This window comes from Bubalus kerabau, chromosome 14 (genome assembly GCF_029407905.1).
Source record: "Bubalus kerabau isolate K-KA32 ecotype Philippines breed swamp buffalo chromosome 14, PCC_UOA_SB_1v2, whole genome shotgun sequence".
NCBI lineage: Eukaryota > Metazoa > Chordata > Mammalia > Artiodactyla > Bovidae > Bubalus > Bubalus kerabau.
In genome coordinates, this window is record NC_073637.1 from 24,671,408 (window position 1) to 24,692,740 (window position 21,333).

Genomic DNA, 21,333 nt, shown 5'->3' on the forward strand with positions numbered 1-21,333 from the left:
GACACCACCCTTATGGCAGAAAGTGAAGAGGAACTAAAAAGCCTCTTGATGAAAGTGAAAGAGGAGAGTGAAAAAGTTGGCTTAAAGCTCAACATTCAGAAAATGAAGATCATGGCATGTGGTCCCATCACTTCATGGTAAATAGATGGGGAAACAGTGGAAACAGTGTCAGACTTTATTTTGGGGGGCTCCAAAATCACTGCAGATGGGGACTGCAGCCATGAAATTAAAAGATGCTTACTGTTTGGAAGAAAAGTTATGACCAATGTAGATAACATATTGAAAAGCAGAGACATTACTTTGCCAACAAAGGTTCGTCTAGTCAAGGCTATGGTTTTTCCTGTGGTCATGTATGGATGTAAGAGTTGGACTGTGAAGAAAGCGGAGCGCCGAAGAATTGATGCTTTTGAACTGTGGTGTTGGAGAAGACTCTTGAGAGTCCCTTGGACTGCAAGGAGATCCAACCAGTCCATTCTGAAGGAGATCAGCCCTGGGATTTCTTTGGAAGGACTGATGCTAAAGCTGAAACTCCAGTACTTTGGCCACCTCATGCGAAGAGTTGACTCATTGGAAAAGACTCTGATGCTGGGAGGGATTGGGGGCAGGAGGAGAAGGGGATGACAGAGGATGAGATGGCTGGATGGCATCACTGACTCGATGGACGTGAGTCTGAGTGAACTCTGGGAGTTGGTGATGGACAGGGAAGCCTGGTGTGCTGCAATTCATGGGGTCGCAAAGAGTTGGACACTACAGAGCAATTGAACTGAACTGTGATAGAAATACTGGATTTGTACATGCTAGGTAATTTTTCGGAGAAGGCAATGGCACTCCACTCCAGTACTCTTGCCTGGAAAATCCCATGGATGGAGGAGCCTGGTAGGCTGCAGTCCATGGGGGTCGCTAAGAGTCGGACATGACTGAGCTACTTCACTTTTACTTTTCACTTTCCTGCATTGGAGAAGGAAGTGGCAACCCGCTCCAGTGTTCTTGCCTGGAGAATCCCAGGGACGGGGGAGCCTGGTGGGCTGCCGTCTATGGGGTCACACAGAGTCGGACACGACTGAAGTGACTTAGCAGCAGCAGGTAGTATTTATGGGCTCTTGGGCCCAACACCCTCCTGCCAGACTGTCAGGCAGAGTTCACCATAAGGGGGCCCAGGGCAGGCACCAGTCTATAAGAACAAAGGGCGAGAGTGGGCAAATCCCACTTTGATCAGGTTGGTGCTCAAACAGCAGATAACTGTAGTAGGAGATGCCTGGGGCGGCTATTTCTACTTGCAGAGAAATGTGTGCACATCTTCATAATGCTACCAATTAAGAATGGCGCACATACTAGTTCAGACTGAGCCTGGTGTCTCCAAGTTAGCGCAAGGGTGTGAGGTTTTGCCTCCAGATTTAGAAGACCACGCTGGTGCTCTTCGTGGCGGGGTAACACGTGTTGCCTCACTTCCCTCTGGGCTTAAAACATGTGAGTCACAGTATAATTTAAGAATTACAGTCCCCTTCTCTTACGTTTGCAAAAGTTAAGTGAAACAATTCAGACTAAGTTTTCTTAACAAAAAAGGGGAGCGGAACCCTGTATCGACTGCATTTCAAAGAGTCTTTTCAATTTGCCTATTCTCTATATCTGTTACTATAATAACTTGGTGATCACAGATTTAATTTATTCCAGTCATTTCTGGAGTGGCGGGACTACACAAGCCTGAAACTCCTTTCGCTTTAAGAGCAGGTAATTCTCCTCTGGACCGGGGAGGTGGCGTCAGCTCCGGGCTCCGCCACTCCTCTCCCGCGGGCCGGGCCCCGTTACCCACGGCTGCCGCCCCGCCCCTCAGCCCTCAGAGCCCCGAGCAGCCACCAGGGGTGTGGCGCTTCCCACCTACAGGAGGACGCGGCCGGGGGCCGCAGCTTGGCCCGCCGGTCCGCCTCTCCACCAGGCTTGGTCGCTTCCCGGCCAAGGAGGGAGCGCGGGGGTATCGGCTGGGCGGCGCGGGCCTGAGCGGCGGAGGGCATCAGAGCCGCCCCCTCCTCTTCCCGATCCTGGGCGCCTGGCCTCACCGGAGAAGCCGGAGCCATCTGGCCGCGCGCTCCTTTCCCGAGAGCGCGGGCTCGGGGTTCCCCGCGGACCCGCCAGTCCTCCGCGACTTCGCCGGCTCTCCGGGGCCGGGCACACCCACTGCCGCTGTCGGCTTTCAGGGCCCTGGTGTCCGAATCGAGCCCAGTCTCCCAACCCTCGTCGGCCCCGGCTGCACACCTAGCCCTTCTCCAGATCTCCGTAGCTCAGAACTGAACACAAAGAGCCCCGCGCCGTGCCACACCCGCCGTCCCCACTCTCCGCCGACCTCCGCGCGGGCTGCACGCGGGGACCCCTCCTCTCTCCGCGCCCTCCCGCCCCTCCCCGGGGTCGGTCAAATCCACCCGGCGTTCTCCGCAATCCCGTGAGCCGGGACCCTCGACCGTCTCTCTCCATCAATCCTCTGGGCCCCGGGGACTCGCCAACCCCATCCCCATCCCGCAGCGCTTCCCGACCGCGGCCCCTCCTCCGGGGCCCTCCTCCTCCCTCGCCCCTCCCGAGCAGCCGGGGCGGGAGCGGCGGCAGCTGGAAGAGAAGGATGAGGTCATCCTCTCGCTCGGAGTCAGCTGGTGGAGGCGAGGAAGCGGGAGGAGGGAGCGCGCGCGAGGGGAGGAGAGGAATGTGCAGGTCCGAGGAGCGCCGCGGCGGCCGCTGCTGCTCCTGCTGCTGGCGGCGGCGGCGGCTCGGGCGGCAGCCGCGGGGCCGGGACGGCGAGGGGCGCGGGCGGCGGGCCGGGGTGCGCGCCGGGCGCCGCGAGCAGCTTGGCTCCGCACAGGCAGCCAGGCGGCGCTCCTGCCGGCTCAGGGCGCGCCGCTAGCCCGGCCCAGCGCCCAGCCCGGCGGGCGAGCCGGCGCAGGGGCAGGAGGAGGGGAGCCGCACGCCGGGAGGGAAGCCGGGGCGCGGCGAGGAGGTGGCGGGAGGAGGAGACAGCGCGGAAAGGTGCCACATAAAGGAGGGCGCTCCTCCGCGCTGGAGGCATCATGGCCGCTAAGTCAGACGGGAGGCTGAAGATGAAGAAGGGCAGCGACGTGGCGTTCACCCCACTGCAGAACTCGGACCACTCGGGCTCGGTGCAGGGACTGGCGCCCGGCCTGCCGTCGGGGTCGGGGGCCGAGGACGAGGAGGCGGCCGGGGGCGCCTGCTGCCCGGACGGCTCGCGCTGCTGCTGCTGCTGCTGCTGCGCCGGGAGCGGCGGCTCGGGCGGCGGCTCCGGGGGCTCGGGCGGCCCGGGCGGCGTCTCCGGGCCGGGCTCGGCGGCGCTGTGCCTGCGCCTGGGCCCGGAGCAGCGGCGCTACTCGCTGTGGGACTGCCTCTGGATCCTGGCGGCCGTGGCCGTGTACTTCGCGGACGTGGGCACTGACATCTGGCTCGCCGTGGACTACTACTTGCGCGGCCAGCGCTGGTGGTTCGGGCTCACGCTCTTCTTCGTGGTGCTGGGCTCGCTCTCGGTGCAGGTGTTCAGCTTCCGCTGGTTCGTGCACGATTTCAGCACCGAGGACAGCGCCGCGGCCGCCGCCGGCTGCGCGCAGCCCGGGGCCGAGGGCAAGACCGCGGTGGGCGGTGGGGCCGCGGCCGCGGAAGGCGAGGCTCGCCCCTCCACGCCGCAGAGGCAGGCGTCCAGCGCCGGCAAGGGCCACGTCGCCGCCACCAACAGCGGCAGCAACAGCAGCGGGGCCGCCCGGGCCGGCGGCAAACCCAGGTCTGCGTCCTGTTCCTTCTGCATCTGGCTCCTGCAGTCACTCACCCACATCTTGCAGCTTGGGCAGTTCTGGAGGTACCGTACCAAGGGTGGGGGGACGGGGACTGGCTGCCGCTACTACATGCCCACCGCTTTGCTTTTGACGAGACCCGTTTAGGGTTGCCTTGCTGGTAATCCAAGTCACAATCTCGCTGGGGTTTTTTGTTTGTTTGTTTTTAAAACTGGGTTTTGCATTTTAAAATTTGCAATCAGAACCTAGGGTGGAGAGAAGTGAGAAGCAAGGGAAGGGCAACTAAGTGGCTTTGAGCACCCCATCCCTTCCGTCTTCCCTCTGCTTCACTAGCTTCTCTCTTTATACACTACCACCCTTCCCTCATCATCCCTCACACATTTTTAGAGATACTGTTTCATACTGTTTCAGCGAGGAGGAGAGGATTCCGACTACATCTTCTTAAAAAAAAAAAAAATCCTCTTTAATTATGTTGGGTTTGAAATGTATGTTGCAATTTGGATGGCTTCTTTTGTTCCCTGAGAAGAATCTGCTGGTTCTAGTTAGAAGGGAGTTGTTGCTTTTCAAAAGTAGCCACATTTTAATGATAACCGCTACAGAAGTATTTCAAGTAGAGAGCGTAGTAGGGACACACTTGTCTCTTTTGGAGACTGTCTATATCTATATCTGTATTTATAACCATCTCCACATAGGAGCAAGTACACTTTATTGGACTGCTGCTGCTGCTCCTAAGTTGCTTCAGTCGTGTCCGACTCTGTGCGACCCCATAGACAGCAGCCCACCAGGCTTCCCTGTCCCTGGGATTGGACTGAGACTTACTCTAATGGTGCACTTCCTGATTATCTTGCAACATCCCCATATCTGATTTCTTGGAGAACTAAGAACCCTTGGGAAAGGGTGGTGCACCTTGTAAACTTTGATCACACTTGGCATCTTCACTGACTTGCTTTTCTGCTTGTTGTCTGATATGCCAACTCTTTGGGCAGAGGGAATCATCATTGGCGATGTCACTGCCTGGATTTAGGAATATAATGAAGCAATCTGCTCAGGAACACGTTTCTCTGAAATTTGTGTGTTTTTGATGGCTTTTTGAAGTGATATTTTACAGCTACAAAAATTCTTGGTGTTGAACAATTTAAATGCTAACATCCTAGAGTTTTGCTTTTGGGTCCCCCCCCCACCTTTTTTTTTTTAAATTAAACAGCTTAGTAAGTATAAGTAAAATGAGGAAACTTCCTCACAAGTGCACTGGTATGGGGCTACATTCTGCTATGCTAGTGTCCTTTACGATTTCATTTGTAGTTATTTTTGTGATTAAAAAAAAAAAAACTACAAATCATTAACTATGCTAAGTTATCCTGTGTGGAAACAACTCAGAGAATTTGTGGAACAGAACTGAAAATCTCTCTTTCTTTATGGTGAACTGTGCAGTGTTTTCATTGAGAAGAGCACGTGTGATAATTTTTCAACCTTTTCCGGGACCATTGCTTTGTAAAGCAGGGTAAGCATTGCATAGGTAGTGACCTTTCAAACTGAGAAACTTTTTTTTTTTTCCAAGCAGATACTACCTGGAAAAGTGCTATATGCTTTGCAGCAGATAAATTGATTTTGGAAACCTCCATACTTTGGATTTAAAGGACTTTTTCAAAAGTCACTTAAATGTGATAACTGTTATTTCCCATGGTTGACTACTGCAAAGACAGCTTGGTGCCTTCAAGTCTGATGAAGAACTCAAATGCTTGATTTAATTACTGAAATTGTTTAGTGGCTGGGATTCATATGATTAGTAGTTTTAATCTGATAATGTGGTAAATGAAGCTTAACATTCCATTTGTTAACTTCTGCAAATTTCATGCAGGATTTGAAAATCACTCCCTTTTACCTTTAAAATTTCTAGATTTATATAAAGAAGGGAAACACTTCTCAGTTCCATTAACTGAAGAACTATCCATGTTTCTTACCAATTGATACTTTATGAAAAATTGAGTATCAAATTCTAGTTGTTTTTACTGGACCTTCTAGACCAAACATTTTCCCAATTGAAAAATGATGTTGAATATCTCAGAACATAAAATGCAGAAAGTGAGAAATAATTAGGAAAAGAAAAGGGCCTCCCAGACACATCTCAGTGAGACCATAGCTACTGGGTCAACTGGCCATACAGCAAAGCTATGGGGAATGGGGCAGAACCGGTAAGATTCAATTCAGAAGGAAAATCACAGGCTGTAAGACAAATGCATTAACCACCCCAACCCTTGGAGAAACTGTGGGGACATAGGGTTCATTTTTGCTAAGCATTTCCACAATGTTTTCTATAAAGGCTCAGAAGTTTATTCTGCTAACACGTGGTCATTTGGGAGGAAGTAATACTGGAAATGTTTTTACATGTTTGTCTACTTATTCAGAATAATCATTTAATAATTCATATGTGAGTTGTCTAATCTTTTCTGTTCTTGGATTCTGGTTAAGATATTTGGAGGATGGTGGGGTAACTTGGTGGAAGCATCATCTCAAACTCAACCTCATTTTCACCTGATAATATTAAAAACAAAGCAAACAAAACAAAACACCACAAGCTTTAGCTTAATGTAGGAAATTAAAATGGGGTCAGAGAGTTCATGGAATTTAACACTCAGATGCATTCTGAATTATTTCAACTTTTCTGGGTGTAGAATATTTGCATAGAACTTGAGGGTATGGGTGCATCTTTGATAATAAACTGCTGAAATTCGGTTCATCTCAGGTTGTTATATTAGACAATTATCTTTAATTGCCATGATTCTTTAAATTAGGAGCATCTCTATGCTCTTTCTGGCTTTTCTTTTCAGTGCATTTTACACAAAAGTTGCAGAAACACAAAGGTGTGAATGGTTCAAAGCTAAGAGGTCATTACTCCTATTTTAAACATGCTACTTTCTAAGATCAATAAAATAGATTTTAGGTTGGTTGGTAACTGTCCATTGTATTTGCATGGAATTCAAGTTATTTTAGGTAAGGACAAAATTCTAAAAGCTCTCTGTAGACAAAATCCTTTGAAAAACCATCAAAGTGCTTGTTCCGAAATAGCTATTTGAAACATTTTGGACAAGATTTGCATGTACTCATACATTTACTACAAATGCAACTGCTTAAAGCAATGATACATATTCATTTTAATTAAGGTTTGCTAATGGGAAATTAATGGCAGCTTTTAAAGTTGCAGGAGTTGATACTGGGAATGAACCATTGAAATAATGAAGTAAATTTTTGCTACCATGTGAAGAGAGCAATTGTGACTTTAAAGGACTGTGCTGGTGAATGAATGAGGAAGTACTTTTCTTTTGTGTTCATGTCATATGATCCCAGAAGTTACTAAGCATGCAGCTCAACCTGTGGGAATCAGAAATGCCCAATTGGAACACCTTTTAGTCCTCATGAGACCTGTGATCAGTTATATCGAGAAGTCTTCCTCCTTTAGAGTTTATGACCTACTCTTAAAATTTGACCTGAATTTCTCCTACACATGTACATGTGTAACTACATACATATTTCATTGTCTTCTAGCAAATAGGCATGTTCCAAATGATAACTCAGTGGATGGTAGAATGGAGAATATTTTTACCATTTTGGGTTTTGTTTCTGAATATCTTATCATGAGAGTCACCCAAAGGAAGAACAGCTTTCTTGGGTTTCTCATGCTTGATCCCCCACCAGGTATTAGCATGTGTTCCATGTTCAAGTGCATGGGTTAAACAGAGTTAAGCAGATCTCTTCACAGTAGGACTTCTCTGAGCCTTTACTTACTAAGCTGTTGTGAAATTGTCAATAACTTTTTAAAGGCACATCTATTAAATCCTTGTAATCATGTGGTGTACAGAGCTCTTTGTGAAACATTGTTCTGGCCAAACAAGAATCATATTAACAAGAGTTTTTACATGGTACTTTTAAAACCTACAAAAATTTTTGTACTCATCTTGTCTAATCATTCAGTTCAGTTCAGTTCAGTCACTCAGTCATGTCCGACTCTTTGCGACCCCATGAACTGCAGCACACCAGGCTTCCCTGTCCATCACCAACTCCCGGAGTCCACCCAAACCCATGTCCATTGAGTCGATGATGCCATCCAACCATCTCATCTTCCGTTGTTCCCTTCTCCTCCTGCCCTCAATCTTTCCTAGCATCAGGGTCTTTTCCAATGAGTCAGCTCTTCGCATCAGGTAGCCAGAGTATTGGAGTTTCAGCTTCAACATCAGTCCTTCCAATGAACACTCAGGAATGATCTCCTTTAGGATGGACTGGTTGGATCTCCCTGCAGTCCAGGGGACTCTCAAGAGTCTTCTCCAACACCACAGTTCAAAAGCATCAATTCTTCTGCACTCAGCTTTCTTTAGGTCCAACTCTCACATCCATATATGACCACTGGAAAAACCATAGCCTTGACTAGGTGGACCTTTGTTGGCAAAGTAATGTCTCTGCTTTTTAATATGCTGTCTAGGTTGGTCATAACTTTCCTTCCAAGGAGTAAGCATCTTTTAATTTCATTGCTACAGTCACCATCTGCAGTGATTTTGGAGCCCAGAAAAATAAAGTCAACCACTGGTACCTCTATATATATTGGAGAAAACTGGCTCAGAGAGATTAACTAACTGGCACAAGATGACACAGCTATTATGTGATGTGTCTTGGAGTCAAAACCAGCCTTGTCTTACCCTAAACTCTGTTACTTACTGGTTCAGTTAGCTACCTACAAATGCCAATTCGGATAATAAGGACAACAGTGTTTAAAAATGACAGTCTACCTTCACTAAGGTTGGCAAAGGCTTCCCAAGTGGCTTAGTGGTAAAGAATCTGCTTGCCAATGCAGGAGACGCAGGTTGTTCAATCCCTGGGTTGAAAAGATCCCCTGAAGAAGGAAATGGCCACATACTCCAGTATTCTTGCCTGGAAAATCCCAGGGACAGAGAAGCCTGGCGGGCTACAGTCCTTGCGAAGAGTTGAACACAACTTGGTGACTGAGCACTCGTGTGCGTGCATGCGCGCACGTGCGCGCACACACACACACACACACACACACACAAGGTTGGCAAAGTTCAAGAGAGCTAAGTTTAGACGAGTTGGGGTGTTTCCCTAATAACACACAGTGGTTCAATGGCAGAATAGAGGCTGGAGCGCAGGGCGTCTATCCAGTGTTTCTCTTCCCATACCACTTGGACATGCTGAGGATGTTGCACTAAAACCCAGCTGAGAAACATGATCTTGTAGTGGCATTAAAAGGCATAATGTCTGTGAACAAGCACAAAGTGCTTTGTCAATGATGAAAAGTTCTAGAGATAAGGAATGGGTAAGAAAGTAGCATATTGGATACAGCTTCAACTACTGAAAAAGTACTTTATTGATTCTGAGTTAGTTCTGAATTCTGGTGTAGGTCATGCAAGATTAGTGCCCTTTCCTGAGTTAATGGAATGGTCATTTCCCTTATGTCTGTGTTCTGTCTACTGCATATTAATTTATCTCTTAATCTGTGTTGCGTACTTGCTGTATGCAAGGCACTATGCTAGTTACTTATCTCCCCAAAATGAATAAAATACACATCTTCTTTCAAAAAATCTACTGTCTGACTGAGGAAGATGGAATAGCAAACAGACAGTTTCAATGCAGGAAAATAAGCACCATGATGGAAACAGGAAGCTCAGTCCACCTTAGTGGTTCAAGTGAGACTGGTGCAGATGCTTGAGCAGAGGTTTTGGTGGGAAGATCTACTATCTGAATAAAGTGGGGTGTTGGCTGTGGAGTCTTGGATATAATTCTGTGAAAGGGCAGAGAGGCAAGAAATAACACGGCAGGTTAAGTGTGTTTTGAACAGAGAGTAATTGTGAGGTAGTAGCTGGAGGTGAAGATGGGCTAGACAATGAAATAAATTTAGTTTTTATTCTGAAGGCATTGAGAAACCATTGAAGGATTATAAGGGTGAGGACTGTTGAAAAGTGTTCAAACCTTGTTTTATTCAAGGAGGGGCAAACAGTTGAAATGTTCAGAGGCTATATCATCAATTCCTCTGTAACTGGATCATATCCCTTTCATTCATAAAACTTCATTGATTTGAAAGGATTCAGTGTGGATGTAATTGGAGCAAGAGTTGTAATTTTCATGCAAGACTTGTTTTTTCAGAAAAACGGCTTGGTTAAAATTAACTGTACTTGTACGAAAGTAAGTTCTTGGTAAAAGTTTGTTGTGTGTTACATTTTGAAGAGATTTTTCCTTAAGATACGGTGGGCTTCACCTTATTGAAATCCATAGAACATTGTTCATTATTTTGTAGAACGCTTCAATTTTCAGGGAGTTTCCATGTTTTCTTTCTTATGTAATCCTCAGATTCATCTTTGAGGTAATACTTTCATTTTGCAATTTCAATGTAGAAATTGAGACAGAATTTTGGATGTTTCCCTCTTTAGGTCATGTAGCTCTGCACAGATTCTGGGCTAGAATTCAATATTGAGGTGGGAAAGATACAAAAAAATAAAAGACTACACAGATATAAATATCTTTGTAATAAATGCAAAAGTTGTAATTTTTCCATTCACTTGAGCTATATACTTACAAGGGTAAAAAAATGTTATACTTATTACACCCCATGAAATTGCAGTCTATTTTCACAGAACAGTTGAAAGTAATATCTATACAAATGAAGTGTCCACAATTCTTGGGTGAGTAACTTTGAAGGTCTTTCTTCAGTCACTTACCAAAAAATTGTAATATCTATACAAATTTCAGTCTATTTTCACAGAACAGTTGAAAGTAATATCTATACAAATGAAGTGTCCACAATTCTTGGGTGAGTAGCTTTGAAGGTCTTTCTTCAGTCACTTACCAAAAAATTCCTTAATGTTCAAATACCCAAACACATGACTTCTATTAAATATTTTCTATATTTTTTACAGTTTGAATGGAACAGTGTACCTATGAGTTTAAATAGCACCAGTCACTGAGTAACAGATAAATAGACTGATTTCCCTTTCTACGGAATCACGGGCTAACCTGAGAGCACATTTCTTTGACTTGTTTTAGAATTTGAACACATTCTAAGCTGATGGAAGCAAGAGTAGGAATTAGAATTGGATTTATTACTCTAATGCACCATCAAATATAAGGTGCATTGTGGTACTAGTCATGAGAAAGTGCTTATAGGTATAATCTTGTAAAACAATTGAAATATGTTGATAAATTTCAAGGGAAAAAGCATTCAATAATTCTCAACAGGAAACATCCTCTTGAATGTCATGTGTAATTCTGACCACCATACTACGTGACTCCCTTCCAGTTAGCATGGCCAGTCAGGAAGGAAAATCATACAGTTACTCTAGTCACTGTGGGACTAAACTTATATAGGAATACATGTCCAGCAAATATTTGCTCATCTGTGAATAAAGACGCTTACTCCTTGGAAGGAAAGTTATGACCTACCTAGATAGCATATTGAAAAGCAGAGACATTGCCAACAAAGGTCCGTCTAGTCAAGGCTATGGTTTTTCCAGTAGTCATGTATGGATGTGAGAGTTGGACTGTGAAGAAAGCTGAGCACCAAAGAATTGATGCTTTTGAACTGTGGTGTTGGAGAAGACTCTTGAAAGTCCCTTGGACTGCAAGGAGATCAAACCAGTCAATCCTAAAGGAGATCAGTCCTGGGTGTTCTTTGGAAGGAGTGATGCTAAAGTTGAAACTCCAGTACTTTGGCCACCTCAGGCAAAGAGTTGACTCATTTGAAAAGACTCTGATGCTGGGAGGGGTTGGGGGCAGGAGGAGAAGGGGACGACAGAAGATGAGATGGCTGGATGGCATCACTGACTATGGACATGGGTTTGGGTGGACTCTGGGAGTTGGTGATAGACAGGGAGGCCTGGCATGCTGCAGTTCATGGGGTCACAAAGAGTCGGACACGACTGAGCGACTGAACTGAACTGAACTGAATGAAGCGGAGAGGTTGTTATTTCTTCTGTATAAGAGTGTAGCTGCACTTCCTGCCTTCTTGCTTCTGGGTTTCTAACTCTATAGTGAATCAGAAAAGGTATAATATAACAAATTGCCCAGCTCTTTTGTAGATTACCAGTGCTAGGAAGGTGGGGTTGAATTTGACAAAATCCTGGCTATCCTCTGATAAAGATGCAGCTAGAAGCCCATCTTCACTGTCCTGTTCTTTCTGATAGAAAAGTCAGACTGGGGACGCTTTGGGATGGATATTTTTCACTTAATTCTTACCTACACTTGACCTTCTGAGGATATGCTTTATACAGAATGATGGTTGGTATTTTCAGTGCCCCTGTTTGTCTACTCCAAGAAAGACTGTAGCTTTTACTATTACAGCCTCCACCACCATCATCACCATAATTCTTATAACCATGAAATGTTGCTTCCATGTCCAATATATGTACAGAACTCACATGATTACTGATCGCAAGGGGAAGAAAAGTTGGGTTAAAATGGAAAAGAATCAGTCTGGGAATCCCCTAGAGGCAAGAGGTGGTCTGAAGACACCATTAGGTCTTTTCTAAGATGAAGATGAAGGGAGAGAGCATAGTTAGGATATCAGTGATGGATCTTATTTAGAAGGGCAAGCTGCCTTTGGGGAATCAGACTAAATGGGCAGTCGGAAGAGATGATGGGGCCACTCGGTAGCTCAGACCCCAGGTGGTCACCTACTGTCCTGGGTTACACGTGACAGCACCTGCTGATGGCCCCACTGGTTTACATCTTCGTTTGGTTTCCTCCTTCTGGGTCTTAGTTTTCTGCCTGTATGATATGATTGGTCAAAAATAATATGGGTGGGGGGAGGTGGGAGGGAGGCTCATGAGGGAGGGCATATACATACATATATTGCTGATTTACTTTGCTGTACAGCAGAAATTAACACAGCATTGTAAAACAATTATATTACAATAAAAATAATATCTAAGGTTCTTTTCATGTTTAAAACTCTGTCACTTTAAGTAACTTAAATGTGCATTAATTTTTTTTAAACCCTATCCTTGAAAAGTAGAGGAGGACAAAAAAGAAGCAAATGTAGAAAAAAGTATGGGAAGCCTATTGAGAATCTGTATTTTTGCTGTCCCCCTTGACTCCCCACTCCTGCAGCACAAGAAAGTACAATATAGCTCACATTTTCAGCAAAGTTCCATTAAACATACACTGAGCCTCAAAAACAGTGTTTGGAAGTCTCCAGGTCCGTATGTGGAAGTCTACTTTTTGTAGATATTAAACAAAAATCTTTAAAAAATAACCTTTATGTTCTTTCAAAATATAGATCCTGCTCTTATTATGGGCTTCCCAGATGATGCTAGTGGTAAAGAATTCATCTGCCAATGTAGGAGATGCAAGAGAAGCAGGTTCAATCCCAGGGTTGGGAAGATCCCCTGGAGGAGGAAATGACAACCCACTCCAGTGTTCTTGCCAGAAAAATTCCATGGACAGAGGAGCCTAGTGTGCTGCAGTCCATGGGATTGCAAAGAGTCAGACATGACTGAATATACACCCTCTTATTATAAACTCTTTTTTGCTTATCCAGCCTCAGAGTATATGCACCAGAACATGTGTTCTCAGGTCATCACTATGGTGTTGTGTAAGCGGGTCAAAGGGGATCTGCAAGGTGCTTTCCACAGTTGACAGTATTCACATCCGAAACCCAGGAACTGGTATTACTTAGCACATAGAGAATCTTAAGCTTAATTGTATAATGCAACTTATTTTGTGTCATTTCCAATTTTTCCAATGAAATTAAATCATTTTCATTAAGCCCATTATCTAAGTATTTGAAGCTGACGTTCAAAGTGTTCCATATCACCGACTCTAAGAGATGTGCCATATAGACTTGGGAAGCCAGAATTCCTTCTGTGTTTCATGTGGTGAGGTCCACACAGCTGGAGGGCTACGATTAGCAAATAGGAACAGTGCTTCAGAGGCTTAAAAAGAACTATCCATTATATCAACGAGAAGGCTGTTGTCAGAACTAGATTTGCTTTTAAATTAAAAGCTTGTCCCGGGTTACACTGTCACTGATTTAATATGCTGGAAATTGAATTAAACTTTATACAAAGAGACTGTATCCAGGCCCGCAGCTGATGAAAAACAGACCTGTATTACATTCTGCTCAAAGCAGAGATCCACCCTTTAACCCTTCCCAGCTGGCGATCACCTGGATCTTTAGGATGCTACAGATCTGTCGTGACACTGTGCAATTTTCAACCTCATGGCAACATTTCAGATTTTTACATTAAAATTTTTTTTCTTAAGCATCTATTTAAAAATTGTCTGAAGTATGTCAAACTGTTGTCTCCTTTTTATGATTCATAAGTAGACTGAATCAGTTCTACTTCTTTTGCTTAATATATGCACATGCCCTGTTTTCGTGTCAGGGGAATCTTTCTACACAAACAGCAGTGGGCAGTGTGTGGGTGGGTGAGGATTAGTCAATCAAAATCAGGCGTGTATAGAAAAAGTAGGATCTACAGTGAATATGAGTCTAAAAAGCCTTGAGATGACTTTGATTTGACTTCCCATCAAGTATATTATTTAAGAAGGATAAAGTCACCTTTCTGAACCCCTAGCCTCAGAGATTTCATCTGTGTAAATAGCAGTCTGATTTTTCTTTCTGCTGCCTAGATAATGATTATGAATAAAGATATCAGTTTTGAACTGAATTCTCTACTTTCCTGGTCTTTTTTCAGTAGCAGAGAGTCAATACTCAACACAAAGGCAGCCATTGTGGCAGTAACAGTAACAAAACGGTCTCTCATCACTTCCATCACTAGTTCATGGTATAATCACTGCATCAATGTAACAGTAATAAGGAAGAAATGGTCCTTTATGAAAGCAAGGGAAAGGATTTGGAAAGGCTTCTTTCCTCTTGCTAGAGTCTTTAGCTCATTACTTTACTGTTTTACTAAAGTAAAATTAATAAGAATCACTTTTTAAAATGTAGGTCAATTCTCAAAGACTCTCCAAAGGGAGTTTTAGTACTTGGGTCTGTTATTATCACATAAATTAGGAAGGATATCCCACAGGGTTTCAGATTTCCAGGGGATATTCTACTATTAAGAATGACAGTCACAGATATCCTATGGGATTTTCCTGATTTGATTGGTGATCATTGGGTTTGAAAATTTTGAGTTCTAAGTGATATAACACCATCCCAATGAAAGCCTAAATGTTAGTTGTGTTCCTACATATGAAAAGTAAACCATTACAATTACTTAGGATATACTAATATCTGGGCTTCCCAGGTGGCACAGTGGTAAAGAATCTGCCTGCCAATGCAGGGGGTGCAGGAGACACAGATTCAATCCCTGGATTGGGAAGATCTTTGGAGAGGGAAATGGCAACCCACTCCAGTATTCTAGCCTGAAAAATTCCGTGGACAGAGGCACCTGGCAGGCTATAGTCCATGGGGTCCCAAAGAGTCAGATAATACTGAGCTGCTGAGCACACACAGGCTAATACCTATCTATATCATTTATACGTTGAATCTAAAATATGAAATGAATAAACTTATTTACAAAACAGAAACAGACTCACAGACATAGAAAACAAACTTAGAATTACCAAAGGGGAAAGCGTAGAGGCATAAATTAGGGATTTGGCATTAGAAGATGCAAACTACTATATATAAAAAAGATAAACAGGGACTTCCCTGGCATTCCGGTGGTTAACACTTCACCTTCCAAGGCAGGGGGTGTGGGTTCAATCCCTGGACAGGGACCTAAGATCCCACATGCCCTGCAGTCAAAAATGGAAACATAAAACAGAAGCAATATTGTAACAAATTCAATAAAGACTTCAAAAAAAATAACAAGATCCTCCTGTATAGCATAGGGAACTGTATTAAATGTCCTGTAACAAACCATAAATGTATTTATACATATAACTGAATTGTTTTGCTGTATACCAATACTAACACAGCATTGTAAATCAACTATTTCAATAAAAACTGAATAAATAAAATAAGATTGGAATAAAATGAGTAAGAGGGAGGAAACTTGAAATTTTTATTAAGGAAGTACGTTCAAATTCTCTGGAAACTTATTCATCCCTTTCTCTGATCTGCTAATAGAAGTAGGGGGATGTTTTCAGTAAAATATGCATTGATTAGTTGCAAGAAGGAAAATATAGCTACAAGAGAAATGAATGAAGATGGAGAATTTCACTCCATAATCAGAGGATGAATTTTTAATCCTTGGATTGTAGGAGTGGGAAAATTTCACTGACCCAATATATACAATATCACAGCAAAGCTTCACCAGCCAGGCCAAGCTTCCTTTAAATGAGTTTGTTCTAGGAGCCAAGAAGGCAAAAGCTCAAGCTCTGATATGTTTAGGTTTATGGGATCAACTTGAGACTGAGAGCACCAGCAGGGCCTGCAGTCTGAGCGACTTTGACCTGAGTTCTGGATTATCACACAGGTCAGAAGTCAGCCAGAAGTGAGCTCACAGAGGGCCAAGGCCTGGGCAGGTCTTCAGAACAGGGAACGTATTAGGAACCTGAGAATCTAAGGACCAGAAACATACTTGATAATAGTAAGGGGAGGTGAGACTCTGAGGTCAAGGTCCTCACACAAGCTAACCATGACAGCTGGGCTTCAAAGTATAAAACTGAAGGACATCCCATAAGTAGGTATCAGAGATGGTGGATTGGGAAGTCAGGTTTGGGCATCTCTCCACAGCTTTTAGTCTGATGGCGGCTCTGCATCCACACAGGAAAGAGGAACCAATGGAGGGATAAAGGAGATGAATCGGGAACCCAGCCAGGCAAGACCAGGTCCTAGCCAGGAGTTATCAGGGTATATTATATTCAGAAAATGATGTGGAAAGGCTTCTGAGGACCAAGCTCACTACCACCCATGAGGCCTACAGGCAGGCTACACCCTGGGAAGAAATGTGATGATGGGCAGCCTGATTTCCTGCCTTACTATTTGTCTTCCTAAGTGAGCACTATAGCGTCAACAATATAACAAAATATGTCAGTGCCTGTGTTGTGGGATAAGCAATGAGAATGGCACCTTATAAAATGTACATTTGTGTAGATGTGTGATCAGTTTCCTTATTTCCTTTTAAACAAAATAGCAAACAATGACCTTCCCAGAAAGTCTTTTCCAAGTGATGGTTTTCTGATTTCCCTTTCGAACAACAGCTGGTGTTGCCAGGCTGTCATTTCTGTTGCCAGGGTTCCCTCCCCATCTCTATGCCAGGATTGTTTGGTTCAGTGTTCTTAAGTGTTTCCGTGGAGAGTTACTAAGTTAATTTTCCTCAGTCTGCTTTATCAGTAGGCATGGTCACCCTGCCAGGCTCTAGACCTGCATGTCTTTCCAATATAGTAGCCATTACCTACTATTACCTACAGATGACCGTCGAATCGTAGTTATTCCCAATAGAGGTATACTGTCAGTGTCAAATATCCAGGGAGTTTTGAGCACTTAGTGTGAAAAAAAAAAGGATGATAACTGTCTCATTAATAACCTTCATATGGATTACATATTGAACTGATAACATTTTGGATATGTTGGGTTAAATAAAATATATTGCTAAAATTAACTTCACCTGTTGCTTTTTAAAATTTTTTAAATGTGACTACAAGAAAATTACAGACATGATCTACATTGTATTTCTATTGGACAGGGCTGCTGTAAATGATGCTAGAGCTCATTCTTGCAGAGAGAGAAGATAATAAATCCAAGATATGAAGCTAAGAATTTGCTAGAAGTTACCAGGGAAATTATTAGAATTTACAGAAGTTACTACCTGATGCAAAGATCTGAGTTATTGGAAAAGACCCTGATGCTGGGAAAGATTGAGGGCAGGAGGAGAAGAGGGAGAAGAGGATGAAGTGGTTAGATGGCATCACCAACTCAATGGACATGAGTTTGAGCAAACTCCGGGAGATAGGGGAGGATAGAGGAGCCTGGCAGGCTGCAATCCATGGGGTCACTAAGAGTCAGACATGACTTAGCGACTGAATAGCGACAACAGCCAGGGAAAGGACAGTGACTATTTCGCTGCTGAGGCAGGTTGACTTAATGGGTTTTGCAAATAAGATTGCCTGCTGGTAAAAACTGGCTCTTTAGGAGATAAAGCCCCTAATGTGGGTTCAGCCCCATGGTTTTCCCTGCTTCCTGCCTTGTTTAAAGCCCAGCAACCTGCTGTTCTTCTTTGATATTTTAATAAATAGTATTTGATGATGACAATAAGGACTAAATCTTTGTAAGTGCCATTGTAGTTGGATTGCCCAGAAAATTCATTTGGGTTTTTCATGACATCATATGGGAAAACTCGAATGAACTCTTTGGCTAACTCAACACCTTGCCAAGCACATCTATGCCTATTTACCACCGAGTCTTCTCATCAGCCTCTCAAGGTAGGAATTATGATCATTTCCATGTGAATATGAACCCACTAAGGTTCAGAGAAGCAGGGGATTTCCCCGAGGTCACACAGTTCCCCAGCAGCAAGTAGCTGCGCTCACATTCTCAACTTCAGCTTCTGAATGCTTGTCCCACTGTGTCTTACAAGATCAATCCAAGAGAATAACTTGGAGAAGCATTTCCTGACCTTTCAGACTGGCAACTGTGCTGAAAACTGCAGTGAACTCAACTGTACTGTGACATCAGAGGGAATTAGTTAGGTCAATGGTGGGATTTTCCTCTGAGGTCAGATTTGAGTCTTGACTTGACTGAGAACTCCTCAGCTACAAAGCAGTGGGTTGGGGATTACATCAGGTCATTTCCAAAATCCCTCCCAGCTCTATAATTCTATGAAATCTGGTATCTAAATGGAGCATCTCAATGCTTTATACACCTTAATAAATATCCACATGGGGAGCAATATGCATGTTTTATTAACATGGGCTGGGGTTCTGATTAACTACTCCTAGAATTGGTATTTCACACCAGACTTCAAACACAGATCCTGAGGATCTGTTTTATCCAAGACAGGTCACTTTCATTTGATACCTACTGGTAAGATGCATGTTGTTTCCATTGGGAAAGGAGTGACGCTAAAGAATACTAAGCAGGCTCCAGTCCCATGTGAATAGTATGTAATTAACCTGTATTTTTATCCTCATTGTGCATGCAGTCATGCTTTGCATATGCCAGCATTCTACCCCACATATGTTCATAAATTATAAATTCAACTACAACCGCGCAAGGCAAGCCCTGCTGTCACTCACATCTCTCTCTGAGACCAGCAGGATTTACATCTGTGTGACATAATTTCAAAATCAGCTCCTAAGACCTGTCTCAGAGGACCAACTCTGGCATATGCAAGTGCTCAAAAATTCACTCTCAAATGCACACAATTCAAAATTTTCAGAATCAGACACAGCTAGTCTTTGAAAAAGCAATTCCAAATATTCATTTCTAAGTATCAAAAAAAGTCTCAAAATATGCCCCCCACCCAAGTGGATATGACTTGCTTTGGAAGGGCTTGCCAACTGCAATCTGCTCGCTATTATTTGTATTATTTGGTGACATTCCATGAAAAATTACATAATGTCATGTTTCTTTTTAGTTCAATGGCATCTTTGGAAAGCATAGTTTTTCCACAGAGACTAATTTTCAAGTATATTTCTAATATTCATGACATGAAGTGGGTTCTGACTTTTTTCTTCTTTAATCCCCAGTAATATGTTCTAAGAAGCAGGCGTATCTATTGTTGTTCAGTTGCTAACTCATGTCCGACTCTTTGCAACCCCTGGACTGCAACTGCCAGGCTCCTATCATATCTCCCAGAGTTTGCTAAAACTCATGTCCATTGTGTCAGTGATGCCATCTAACCATATCATCCTCTGCTTCCCCCTTCTCCTCTTGCCCTCAGACTTTCCCAGCCTCAGGGTTTTTCCTACATCTATATATATGTGTATAGATGCATATCTATGCTATATTTATTTTCCCCATGATTAGTCTGTCACTGTTTCCATTGTTTCCCCATCTATTAGCCATGAAGTGATGGGACCAGGTGCCATGATCTTAGATTTTGAATGTTGAGTTTTAAGCCAGGTTTTCACTCTCCTCTTTCACTTTCATCAAGAGACTCTTTAGTTCCTCTTTGCTTTCTGTCATAAGGGTGGTGTCATCTGCATATCTGGAGTTAATGATATTTCTCCTGGCAATCTTGATTCCAGCTTGTGCTTCATCCAGCCCAGCATTTTGCATGATGTACTCTGCATATAAGTTAAATAAGCAGGGTGACAATATACAGCCTTGACATACTCCTTTCCCAATTTGGAACCAGTCCGTTGTTCCATGTCCAGTTTTAACTGCTGCTTCTTGACCTGCACACAGATTTCTCAGGAGGCAGGTAAAGTGGTCTGGTATTCCCATCTCTTTCAGAATTTTCCACAGTTTGTTATGATTCATACAGTCAAAGGCTTTAACGTAGTCAATGAAGCAGAAGTAGATGTTTTTCTAGAATTCTCTTGCCTTTTCTATCATCAAATGGATGTTGGCAATTTGATCTCTAGTTCCTCTGCCTTTTCTAAATCCAGCTTCAACATCTGGAAGTTCACAGTTCATATACTGTTGAAGCATGGCTTGGAGAATTTTGAGCAATACTTTGCTAGCATGTGAGATGAGTGCAATTATGTGGTAGTTTTAACATTCTTTGGCATTGCCTTCCTTTGAGATTGTAATAAACTAACCTTTTCCAGTCCTGTGGCCACTGCTGAGTTTTCCAAATTTGCTGGCATATTGAGTGCAGCAGTTTCACAGCATCATCTTAGGATTTGAAATGGCTCAGCTGAAATTCCATCACTTCCACTAGCTTTGTTCGTAGTGATGCTTCCTAAGGCCCACTTGACTTCACACTCCAGGATGTCTTGCTCTAGGTGAGTGATCACACCATTATGGTTATCTGGGTCATTAAGATCTTTTTTGTATAGTTCTTCTATTTATGCTTGCCACCTCTTCTTAATATCTTCTGCTTCTGTTAGGTCCATACTCTTTCTGTCCTTTATTGTACCCATCTATGCATGAAATGTTCCCTTGGTGTCTCTAATGTTCCTGAAGAGATCTCTAGTCTTTCCCATTCTATTGTTTTCCTCTATTTCTTTGCATTGATCACTTAGGAAGCCTTTCTTATCTCTTCTTGCTATTCTTTGGAACTCTGCATTCAGATGGATATATCTTTCCTTTTCTCCTTTGCTTTTCACTTTAGTTTCTTGGACCCCAAAATCACTGCAGATGGTGACTGCAGCCATGAAATTAAGAGACACTTGCTCCTCAGAAGAAAAGCTATGACCAACCTAGACAGAGTATTAAAAAGCAGAGACATTACTTTGCCAACATAGGTCTGTCTAGTCAAAGCTATGGTTTTTCCAATATGGATGTGAGAGTAGGACCATAAAGAAGGCTGAGCACCAAATATTTGGTGCTTTCCAACTGTGGTGTTGGAGAAGACTGTTGAGAGTCCCTTGGATAGCAAGGAGATCAAATCAGTCAGTCCTAAAGGGAATCAGTCCTGAATATTCATTGGAAGGACTGATGCATGAAGCTGAAGCTCCAATACTTTGGCCACCTGATGGGAAGAGCTGACTCATT

At 43.6% G+C, this 21,333-nt stretch overlaps 1 protein-coding gene across 1 annotated transcript in view; it reads left to right on the plus strand.

The window, feature by feature from the left end:
- Window positions 1–3,050: 3,050 nt before the first annotated feature.
- XKR4 (XK related 4) overlaps window positions 3,051–21,333 on the plus strand; it is a 313,658-nt gene continuing 295,375 nt past the window's right edge. Inside the window, exon 1 of the mRNA XM_055546016.1 lies at window positions 3,051–3,844. Coding sequence (XP_055401991.1) covers window positions 3,051–3,844 — 794 coding nt within the window. The remainder of the gene's footprint in view (window positions 3,845–21,333) is intronic.